The sequence below is a fragment of the Aegilops tauschii genome, chromosome 7 (assembly GCF_002575655.3).
Source record: "Aegilops tauschii subsp. strangulata cultivar AL8/78 chromosome 7, Aet v6.0, whole genome shotgun sequence".
NCBI classification, from domain to species: domain Eukaryota; kingdom Viridiplantae; phylum Streptophyta; class Magnoliopsida; order Poales; family Poaceae; genus Aegilops; species Aegilops tauschii.
The window spans coordinates 628,503,238-628,515,611 of record NC_053041.3 but is presented as its reverse complement, the minus strand read 5'-3'; the positions used below and the strand labels follow the sequence as shown (position 1 = coordinate 628,515,611).

General features: G+C 44.5%; 1 protein-coding gene across 1 annotated transcript; it reads left to right on the top strand.

Annotated features, from left to right (window-relative positions):
- Window positions 1-1,226: 1,226 nt before the first annotated feature.
- LOC109772667 (uncharacterized) lies at window positions 1,227-2,589 on the top strand. The gene is made up of 3 exons (XM_020331371.4): window positions 1,227-1,271; window positions 1,382-1,456; window positions 1,561-2,589. Exons 1-3 carry the CDS (start codon window positions 1,269-1,271, stop codon window positions 2,332-2,334), a joined length of 852 nt encoding a protein of 283 aa, XP_020186960.1. The 5' UTR covers window positions 1,227-1,268; the 3' UTR covers window positions 2,335-2,589.
- Window positions 2,590-12,374: the final 9,785 nt, after the last annotated feature.

Genomic DNA, 12,374 nt, shown 5'->3' with positions numbered 1-12,374 from the left:
AAAAGCCCATCGGGCTCCGGGCCGGCCCGGCCCGACCTTCAGGAAAGTGCAAAAACGACGGGCCCAGGCCCAGCCCGGCCCGGCCACCGGGCTCAAAATCTAGGCCCGAGCCCGGCCCGGGAGCAGCGTCGGGCCGGGCCTGGTCGGGCTTTTTCGGGCCGGGCTGGCCGGGCCGGGCTTCCCATGGCCAGGTATAATGCCAAGTAGTGCAAGATCGAGAGCGCAGCATCGGCGTCAACGTTGTAAATTTCTATTTACGCACGCCATTTCTACCTATCACTGAAATAGCTACCGTTCGTCACTTTGAGAACGTACGACAGAATGCCAGCAGGCGGACGGACCGGCTGCCCGTTTGAATGCAGTAGATATCAGTCCCTTCCCGTCCTCTCATTGCTCCGCATTGAACAGGCAGGAGACCGGAACGTGAAGCCGCCGGCACTCTCGGCCGTTGCTCATGTTCAATGCCGGAGCGACGTGAGAGATCGCGTCCACTCTAGGCCGCGTGAATGCGGCACTAACGCTTTTGGGCGGCATGAATAAGCGGCAACTACTTCAGATGGGAAAGGGCACGGGGTGAGAGAGAGGCTTTAGAGTGGGATTGGCAGACGCGTGCAAGGCAGCGGTCCGGATGACCACAAAGCCCACCGCTTCTAATTTGCGGACCGGTCCGGGGACGAATACGGGGAAGTGTTGGTTCAAACGGGGCAGTCCGGACGGACAGGAGTGGTTTGAGGGTCAGTGTTGAAGATGCCCTAATGGCCATATGTGCGTAGCCGAGACAAGTGTTTGCTTCCTGGCGTGGCGAAGGCGACAGAGGGTATTCAGGTCTCCTCCACATGCACGCACGCATGCAGCCTCCGCTTTTCTTCTCACTCCGACACCCCATCACCACTTGGTAGTACTATTTTTCTAGCAACGCCGGTGAAAAAGTGTTTTCGGTGCTGTAGTACTAAATTCCTGACATCGAACCTTTAATCATGTCGTAGTACGTACTAAATTCATACATTACAAATCCATCAATTTACGCGTGTTGACGAACTTGCCTAGTCGTCATCTAATATGACCTGCAAAAGGAAATGGAGCATGGCAACGAGCCTTTTGATATAAGAAAATAGGAGTGGGCGTAGCTGGGAAACCGCAGGGAATATTACAAAGACGGGACATTGAGCTACAGATCGCGGCTATATAAGGGATGGCCGGCCAGGATTCATTGATCAAACCAGGAAGCAAAGGTTCAAGGACACAGACACACATCACAAATACACACAATGGTAGAGTAGTAGACATATATAGGACTTTTGTTTCCTATGTTGTTACCTTTTGTACTTGTTCTTCCTTGGTGCACTATCACATAGTTGTACTGACAACTCTCTTGTTGCAGGCAGAGGCATCGAATGGGCGAACTTCAAAGGTCAAGAAAGCAGTGGTGGAGGAGAAGCGAGAACCCAAGAACAAGGTAAACAAACTGAATGAAATTGCAGGCAGCCAGGTTCTCATCGGGGAAATTAAAGGACCAAGAAGAAAACCAGAGAGGACTTAATTACTATTCTCTTGTTGCAGGGAAAGGCATCGAATGCCCAAAGTTCGAATGGCGCACAAGGCTCTGACAACAGAGAACTAAAGAGGACTATTGAAGACCTGGTGGGCAAGATTAACACACTGAATGTTGACATTGAAGCATCCCAGAAGCTCATCGAGAAAATGACCAGGGAGAAAAATAAAGTGGGAGAGGAGATCACAAAGCAGCAGAAGAAGAAAACGGAGACGGGAACAGAGATTGAAGAGCTGGACTTGAAGAAAGGAGAGTTGGTGGGGAAGAAAGGAAAGCTGGGAGAGGATATTAGAAATCTAGACCTGCAGAAAGAAGAACTCGTGAAGGAGAAAAGAAAGCTGCGACAGGATATTGAAAATCTAGACTTGAAGAAAAAAGAACTGGTGGATGAGAATAGAAAGCTGGGAGAGGATATCACAGAGCTGGAGAAGAAGGAAATAATGACTCAAACTGAGATTGCAACTCTGAATAAGGCGGAAACTGAACTGGTGGTGAAGAAAGGAAACTTTGCGAAGGAGCTAGACGAGAAAATAAAGATGAGGTTTGATAACCTGGAGAAGGGGAAGCAGGAAGTGGTGGAGGAGAATCAGGAGCTGATTAAGGACAAAAGGAAGCTGGCCAAGGACAACGAGAAACTGAGGAAGGACAACGAGAAACTCAAGAAGGACAAAGAGGAGCTGGTGGGTCAAGAAGGAAAGACGAGAGAGGAGATGCAAAAGAGGTACGACAAGCTGCAGGACAAATACGATGGGAGATGCTGCAGCTGTTGCTCAATTTGTTAACAGTCTCAGTACGCGCTATTACTACGTGATTTCGACATATGTACTAGTGATGCTGCTGTGTACGCAACATCGGTACTTGTCCCTTTTAATTTTCGTCTACGCATGGCTATGCGTTTCTTTCCACGTATTGTAAGCCCCTTCAAAAATTGTTGTCTACCACTTTATTTATCTATCCTTTGGGTGTAGTAATACCTTGTGCTTTCATTAAGACAAATGGGCTGGACTGAACTGATGAATTCCTACATACATAACTGAACTCCAAGTCCATTGTACTGCATTTATCATCTGATGAAGCCCTCAGTTGCATCGTGCTCGTGGCTCGGCGGATTCGGCCTAGTATACGGTCGTTTTAACCAGCAGGGAGCAGTACTGCCCATACTGGTACTTTGGGGCGTCGGCCGTCTCGGGTAGCATGCTAGATGACCCGGCAGCACCGGGGTGCCAGTGAGCGGAGACATCCACATGTGCTTGTAGCTCCTGTGTGACACATTTCACGTGAATTGAAAGGAGTGCGATGTGGTTGACGAAAATAGCTGTAGTGCAACGCTTCAGAAGCTCAAATAGCCAAGGCCCACTCGGGCGATTAAAATGGTCGTCAACGGGAGTGAGATTATGTTTAAGACATGTGGGTCCCACTTGACAGAGCATCTAGTTACGGCCCCACTTGGCAGTGCATCAGGTGAGATGTGGCTCCGTGCCTGTCTGAATCAGGTGAGCAGTGACCCGTTGCTCCCTCCTCTTCGTTCTCGGCGGTGAGCCGGCGACGGCGCCGGAGCTTTTTTTCTCGGTGACAGCAACGGCGGAGCTGTCGTTCTCGGCGACGGCGGCGGCTGTGGTGAGTAAATCCTGAACCCTTGTCCTGTTCCCCTCCTTGTCGAGTTAGATCTCACTGCATCGCCTCTGTTTCCTCTGTTTTTGGTCGATTTGATCCAGATTTGGGTGCGGGGGAGGGGGGCTGACCGCGATGGAGCCGCCAGAGACAACAATGTCGACTAGGTATGTGCATCCTTTCCAACCTATACGATTTGTGCGTTGTCTGCTTCCGCTAGCTCACACTGCCCGCCATTGACAAACAGGGGTAGGACATTCGAATTCACTGTCAAATTCTTTCCTTCTAAGGTGAAGCTAGGTGATGGTAGCATGCGAGACATAGAGAGAGATACAATTATGAAATGGGAGGTTGAATGTGCAGAGATTGATCCTCAGGAAATATAGAGCATGGAAGAGAGGGCCGTGAGAAATGTCGTGGAGAAAATTGGGGAGAGCATTTTTTCGGGGTCCAGAGAAGGAGGTAGCATTGTTACGGTTTGATAATTGGAAGGGTGAGTATGTGAGAATTGAGAATGGTGAAGAGATGGTTGATGAAATCGATCGGCAAGACGGCTAGGCAAGCAAACAGACTACCTTTCATGCAGAGCTCGTTGATCTGAAATCAGATTCTAAGGTTGGATATGTGCCCTCAAAGTTGGCTTCACAGATGGTAGATGATGATTGGGCTTCACAGAGACAGATAACGCCCATGTTTACGGGTGAAGTGACAGTAATAGGGGGGTTGATCAAGATGTAGAAGAGGGTTGTGATGGTGCTGCAAGGATTGTTTGTGTTGATTGTAATTCAGTACAATTAGAAGACACTACTGATTTGGTCATTGCACCAATGACTGACACTGAGATGGCCAAATTTTTTGGCATTCCAGTAGATCCAGTAGATGATCAAGATGAGGAAGAGAGGGATGAATCTAGTTTTACTAATGATGCTAACAGAGATGCTTGTGAAGATGGGGATGAACAGCTGATGAAAGATGCTGCAGGTGATGTGGATGATGCACATGATGATGAGCTTGTAAGTGTGTATGACAAAGAAAATCCTGTTATTGAAGTAGGCAAGTTGTTCCCAAGTATGCAGGAGTTTAGGATATGTTTCAAGACTTATGCAGTCAAACATGAGTTTGATGCCAAGACTATGTTGGCTGACAGAAAGAAATTTTATGCAAGGTGCAGAGGTATTGATGGAAGCGTCAGGCCTTGCAAGTGGTACATATCTGCTAGAATTCAACCTGATGGAAGTACCATCAGGGTTAATCAAATCCGAAATCCACATACTTGTATTACAAGTTCATAGAGAGTATCAACCATGACATCACAGCTTTGGATTGCAGAAAAGATCACTCCAATTTAGGAAAGAAACCAAACACTACAACAAAGAAACTTAAAGTGGACTTGGAAAAGACATACCTCATTAAGGTGAAGTATACCACAGTGTGGAAAGCAAAACAGAGAGCAATGAAAGCATTATATGGTGACTGGGCAAATACTTTTAGGATGCTTTATAACTTCAAAGCAGAGGTGGAAAAGAGGTCACCTGGTAATGTTGTGGAGATAGATACTGAGGTAACAAAGGATGGTAGAGTTCTTTTCTCCAAGTTCTTTATGGCTTTAAAGCCTTGCATAGATGGCTTCAAAGCAGGGTGCCGTCCATATTTGAGTATAGACTCATCTTTTTTGACTGGCAAATGGAATGGTCAATTGGTAGCATGCAATGCTTTAGATTGGACACAACTGGATGTTCCCTGTTGCTATTGTTTTTTTTTCAGTCAGAGACAGAGGTTTCATGGACATGGTTCATGATGGAGTTGAAAAGATGCGTAGGGCCAGGGTCACCTTTGGCAGTACACATAGATGCATGTAAAGGGCTAGAAAATGCAGTGAAGATTGTTTTTCCTCATTTTGAGCAGAGGGAGTACACATAGATGCATGTAAAGGGCCATATGTGGATGAATTTGATCAAAAATCCAGAGGGGAAGAATTTGGGAGAATGTGGCCAGCAGCAAGATCTTACACCAAACAAACACATTCATATCATCTTGATAAGATAAAAGCAGCATGCAGTGAGTTTGGTCCATGGTTGAACACCTATCATTCTCTATTGTGGTACAGGTCAGGATTTAATAGTGCCATCAAGTGTGATCATATCAACAATAACTTGGCAGAAAGTTTTAACAACAAGATAAAGCAGTTAAAGAACTTGCATGTGCATGACATGGTTGACCAGATCAGGATCATGAACATGCGCATGTGGGAATTGAGAAGAAGGATTGGTGATTGTCTGCAAGGGGATACGCTTCCTGCAATGGTACAATAGGTGGTGAACAGGAGCATGAATCTTACACATTTGTCTGTTGAAAAATCTTCATTGTGGGGTGCTGAAGTTAGAGATACCAAGACTGGAAGGAGACATGTTGTTAACACTGAGTTGCATGACTGCACTTGCATCGAGTGGCAACACACCAGGAAACCTTGTGACCATGCCATACTTTTCTTGGCCTCCCAAACCAAGATAAACATGCACCCTTACTTGCATGAATACTACTCAGTGGCAAGATTCAAGGCTACATATGCAACTCCAATTCCAGCACTTACAGATCAGTCTCAGTGGCCTGAAGTGGAAATTGAATTTTCCATGTGTCCTCCCCTAACAAAAAGAAAAGCTGGCAGCCCTAAAGAGAGTAGATTCAAGGCATGGTTTGAGAAAGGTGGGAGTAGTAAAAAGGGGAAGGGGAAGAAGGATGCAAAGCCAAAAAGGTCCCAAAAAGGTAACAAAAATAGATGCAAGTTGTGCCAGGAACTTGGGCACCGAAAAGGATCTCCAAAATGTCGTTACACTCCTGAAAGACCAAAGTATGTTTACGTTTGTGTTTTTTTAATTTGGGTGTTGTATTTAATTACTAGCCAAATTACAAGCTTTGTTTTCCAGGAGGAAGCGTGGAGGTCAACCCCTTGTTGTTGAAGATTGCCGGGCAATCAAAAAGGCAAGAATGAATGGCTTTACAAAAAAGAGAAGTTATGGTGATGAAACAGGGTTGGATGATGCTTCGGTGCAAAATGAGCAAGAGTTGGATGATGTTGTGATGCAAAATGATCAAGATTTGGATGATGATGTGGTGCAAAATGAGGCAGTCTTTGATCATGTGATGCATCATGACCAGCATTTGGATGATGATGTGGTGCAGAATATGGTGCAAACTGAAGCTGTTGTGGCAGATGTTCTGCAAACTGAAACTGAAACTGAAGATGTTCTGCAAACTGAAGCTGTTGCGGCAGATGTTCTGCAAACTAAAACTGAAACTGAAGATGTTCTGCAAACTGAAGCTGTTGTGGCAGATGTGATGCAAACTGAGCCTATATTGCAAGTTGTATTACCAATTGAAGCTACTGGAGTTGTTGTTGTGCAAACTGAGCCTCATGTAGATGTTGTGGTGCCAACTCCAGCTGTCCTAGCTAGTGCAGTTATGAAAATCAAGAGTTTGAGTGAACTAGGTGTCGTACGATCAAAAAGTGGTAAGAAGAAGAAATGGAGTGCTAAGAAGAAGTGAAAACTTCATTTGTCAAACTTGTGTAATGGTGATGTGTGCTGTAGAACAACGAACTTGCCTCAATTTGTGTAAACTGGTATTTGTGTAATGCTATTTAAATTCTGGCCGAATTTCAAATTTGACCCAAAATTCAAGTTTGACCCAAAATTCAAATTCAAATTTGTTTAGTATGTGGTATTGATGGTACAATGCTTTAATATTAGTCATATGCATGTTAAGCGATCAATCCGAGCACTTATTGTTGATGTGAAACACTAGTCATGACAAATGTGCTCCAAATGAGCTCCGAAGCTAGGCTAAACAACCCATTCCTTAAGCAAAAAAATTTGACCTTTTATAAATGGTCCAAAAATCAAAACTTGACATTTAGTGTGCAAATATAGGGTCCATGCCAAATATAGGATCATTTGGATAAACTATGACAAGCTTAGCCCTAAACCCTACCTTGAATCACATGCAACCTCGTTCATGATAGCTATGTTGTGTGAAGGGTTTTTCATGAAAATACCCATAGACCAAGTTTCTTATTTTTCCCAGCAACTCACTCACATAATATGATGATGGGTGAAAGTTCCATATTTTTATGATTTTTTTGAATTAGTTATGCTCAACCTTAGCTTGAATCCCATGCAACCTCGTTCATGATAGCTATGTTTTGTGAAGGGTTTTTCATGAAAATACCTATAGACCAAGTTTCTTATTTTCCGAGCAACTCCCTCACATAATATGATGATGGGTGAAAGTTCTTATTTTTATGATTTTTTTGAATTAGTTATGCTCAACCCTAGCTTGAATCCCATGCAACCTCGTTCATGATAGCTATGTTTTGTGAAGGGTTTTCAATGAAAATACCCATAGACCAAGTTTCTTATTTTTCCCAACAACTCACTCACATAAAATGATGATGGGTGCAAGTTTCATATTTTTATGACTTTTTTTGAATTAGTTATGTTCAACCCTAGCCCTCAAAACCCCTCATAACCCCATCTGAAACCCCGCATCCTTCCGAGCCGCTAGATCTCTGTTAGTGAACGGTCTGGATCAGGCGCTAGGGCCACGTCACTGATCCACGTGATGCTCTGTGATTGGCTGCATTCGACAACGCTGGATAACCCCCCGTCCCTCTTCTCTAGATCGCTGGATCACTACGCATTCAATGGTGTGGATCAGCATGCAGTGCCACGTCAGCGATCCACGGGCTATGCTCTGATTTGCTATAGTGGTTTTTAGAGGATGCAGTGCCATGTAGTAGCCGTTTGTTTTTTACGCTGCGGCGAGTGGGCTAGCCGTTGCGCTCTGGTAAAAGAAGCCCACCCGTTAGACCTTTGGACCGAACATTGCCTCCTCTAGCCAGGCCCTAGCCAGCAGGCTACATTTCCATGCATGCATGCACGGGCGGCACACGCAGAGAAAATGGGGCAGGCGTGTCCCCTTGACCCACGACGGCACAGACGCGTGCGAGACGTCGCAGCATGGCAATTGATGCACGGGATAGAAGAACGGGCAGGCGTGACCCCTTGACCCACGACCGATGGCACAGACGCGTCGCAGCCTGGCTATTGATCCAGTGTTTGATGGCAGCCTTGGTTTCCCACGCTCGTGTACACACTTCGATGGGGCACCACCAAATGCCGCCCACTCATTACTTCCACCCGGTGAAACCACTCAAAGAAATCAAAAACCACGTCGCACTTGGGCTATTTAAGCCACACCTATCGTCTTCCTCTCCCTCCTCATCCATACCCTACCCCATCCTCTCCCATCTGCCCTCCTTCTTGCTTCTTCTCCACAAATCAAACCTGATCAAGCCACCATGCAGTACAACAACCCCACCTACCGCTTCCCCCCAACCGTGCCGGAAAGGCTCTACCCGGCCGGAGTCTACGTAGAGAGAACCCTTAGGGTGTGGGCGATCTCAAGGTGGAGGGGCGCAAGGGAATTAACGGAGTTCTTCCTTGCGGCCGGCTTCCGCCACCTCCCCCGTGGCTCTCCAAGGATGTTCCATGTTGAGGAGGTCAATCACAATGGCGTTGTGGTTGCGCTCCTTGCTACGTTCACCAACCCCTTCGACGCCTTCCACCTCCTCGGGCGAGTGTTTTGGTGTGGGTGTGAGTTTATAGCTTTCACCACCCATAACATCTTCACCGACTTCAACAGCATCTTCCCCAACAACGGCGTTATGCACACGCTCCCGTACCCCATCGACAACGGGGAGGAGTGAAGGGCGCCCGGAGGAGCGAGGTGGCGTTCACCCGGAGGAGGAGAAGGAGAAGAACCCGCGTTTGGTGCCCCCCGATCTATCTAGCTAGCTATATATCTATCGTATTAGTATTTTAAGTTGTAATCGTTATGCTACTATTATTAAGTTGTATTAGTATTTTAAGTTGTAAGGCTATCGTGGACCTATGGGTTGTAATCGTTATGCTACTATATAATCGTTATGCTACTATATATAATGTTGTTTCGTGCTATTATTTGTAGATTGCTATGGGTTTTTCTTGCTATAATTTTGTATTGCTATGGGTTGCTACTGGCCCAGGTTGCTACACCCCAATCACCACACACACCATCTTCACAATATTGGCCAAATCATGGGTCATGACCCAAACCATGGACATGCAACTAGGAGCCCCATGCAAACCCACCATGGACATGCAACTAGGACATGCAAACCCACCATGGACATGCAACTAATTTATTTCATGCAAGCATTCAACTCATTTAGTTCATGGAACCGTAGACATGCATAAAAACAATCATAAAACAATAGTGGACAAGCAACAAATATGTAAAGCAAATTTTTTTACAACATGTACATATGTTCATGCATCCATGCACGTACGGATCTATCTATCCTCCTTAAAATTGATTCAAAACATTAATTGAATCATTTTTTTAAGGTGGATACATACATTAAATTTAGTGCATCAAAAAATGATCCATCACAAAATTTAGTGCAAGAAAAAGGCCAAAGTAAAAACAAGTAACATTTTATTTGCCGAAGTTAGACGTTTATTTGCCGAAGCAACATTTTATTTTGAGGTTTAATCGAAGCATTTTTCTCTAAACATGGCTGCCTCTATGCTATAAAAAAGGGCTGGTGCCCCTACGCGGGTGGGCTGGTCTCTATTTGGGCATGGTTATTTTCTCACGGCCCAACATCTATTCGGCAGCCCAGTTTTGTTTTTTACTAGAAACTGAATATGGGTGTGTAGTCTGTTAAGTGAAGAACAAGAGTGCGAAGCTGTAAGGGGGGTTTGTAAGGGGGATCCGTGAAGTTCTAAGTTGTGAATATATATATATATATATATATATATATATATATATATATATATATATATATATATATATATATATATATATATATATATATATATATATGTTATGTGCGTGCTAATATATGTATGTTTTGTTCAAGTAATAGTGTGCTATTTCTCCTTGCATTTTTTGATATGTTTCATATGTTGTTAAGGGGGTGACAAGTTCTAATTTTTATGTATTTATGAGTCATGCAAGTAACACCACATGGAAAAACATTTTGGTAGGAGTAACAAATATTTTCATGAACCATTCAACACTTAACAGAAGTATTCTTTTTCAAAAGTTAAAAGAAGAAATGTTTATGTTTGGGTTATGACAAGTAAAACAAGTAAAACATGTGCTAACTCTTTGCATTTTCTTGATCTTCTTTAGTTCCTCGATCATCTGAATTAGATGCATGAATGGATCTATCTATCCTCCTTAAAACTGATGCAATTTATTTAATGTATCACATAATGTTTTATCGATTTACATTTGTGTATCAAAAAATGATCCATAACAAAATTTAGTGCACGGCCTTTTTTTGTCGAAGCAAAACATGGGTGCACCAAGCGGGTGGGCTTGTTTTCTATTTGGGTCTGCTTTTTCTCACAGTCCTCATCAGCCCACGGCCCAATAATGTTTTTTACCATGAACTCTGCACCTGCACTCTGTTAACTGAAGAATTGCTGCATTTTGTTCATCAGTTGCTGCATTTATTCATCAAGGGGAGCAAATAATCCATGGACCCACTGAGAATAGGGCCCCTGAGAATATCATTACAATAATTCAAGCAAGTTTTGCTTCACACAAATTCAAATTCATCTAACAAATGATCCCTGGCTAAGTTAAACTACTAGCTAGACAAAATAACTGAAACTAGGGAACCCCTGAAACTAGCTTGACACACTAACTGAAACTCTAACAAATTCTAGCGATTGATGAACATCAAGTAAAATAAACCCATAGCAATGACACAATAATAAAATGCTCTAGCCATCATATTTGCTTGCTGCTTGAAATCGATCAGATGCTTTAGTTGCTTGCCAATTTTCTTCAATTCACACTTCAGTTCAGCACTGTGCATCATCGGATCGGCTCTGTCGGCCAAATGGGGGGCTTGTTCCACGGCAAGCCGCCCCCCAAAATTGAGCTCTTGGGTTGGGGTTGATGCCTCCAATTTCAACCTCTCAATATAGTCATCGAGCCACTCAAAATGCCCACCTTTCTTCAGAACCTGAAAACCAAGGGGGCCGGCGGCGCATTAACCCTAGATCCACAACCAAGATCCACCGCCCTAATTCGATGAAAAAAGAAAGAAATCAAGAGAAATTAGACCATACGATTGGTCAAGAACACAGATCTAACCTACCCCGGCTGTGGCCTGCTCAAGCATTTCACAAACTCGCGCCCACGGTTGCCATTTTCTTCCTTCACACAAGTCAAACGCTTCAGAGGCTCCATGCCCGGGCAATCGGGGCATCTTGTCAACGGCAGTGGACCGTACTACATCCATGATTGGTGGGAGGCCGAAGTCGAGCTAGACATCACTCGCCGGCGGCGCGCTTCGTTGCCAGCGCAGGGGAAGAAGAAGGTGGGGGAAAGGAAAGGGGCAGGCTCGGGCTCGTGGCTGGCTCGGGTCGGGGCACGCTGATGAGCACGGGCATGCTTGTGTGGATAAGTTGTGGGTCCCACCCGCATGCGAGTAACTGGTGGGTCCCGTGTGTCATAACTCAAATCGCTAAGTCCTGGTGTTTTGCATTTCATGGTTAAACAGAGCCATGTCGCATTGGAGCTATAGTTGGCTTCAAAGACGTCGCAGGAATGCTATTTTTGTAAACTACATAGCACTACGTACAATTCACATGAAAAACGTCGCACAGGAGCTATTCGCCCCATCCACAGGGTCCACCTCTTGCAGATTGACGGAGGCCGCCGTATAGGAGGACCTCGAGCGCCATACAGCGCGTGTGGGCGGAAGAGCCGGCAGGAGTTGATTTTGGAGGGAAAAGCAATCCAAAGTTTTGTCATTTGTAAAGACGCAATGGTTCTTAATATGTTTTTCTAAATACGAATATGGTTCCATGATTTCATAGTAAAAGAAGGTGACATTCAACAAGGAAAGAGATGGATAAGTTAAAAATTCTTTTAAAAAGTCCATTGATCTGGTGAATCAAATATATAACTAAAGGATCAAAACCTATAGTTTTTCATATTTAATACCTAGACAGGTCGTTGCATATGGTCATCATAACTATATATAAATTTACAATGACATAGGTCGGTACCAATATGTAATCATGATTGCACCTGGACGGATCAACTGATAAATAAGTTCAAAACATCTACCAACCAATACATCTTCATA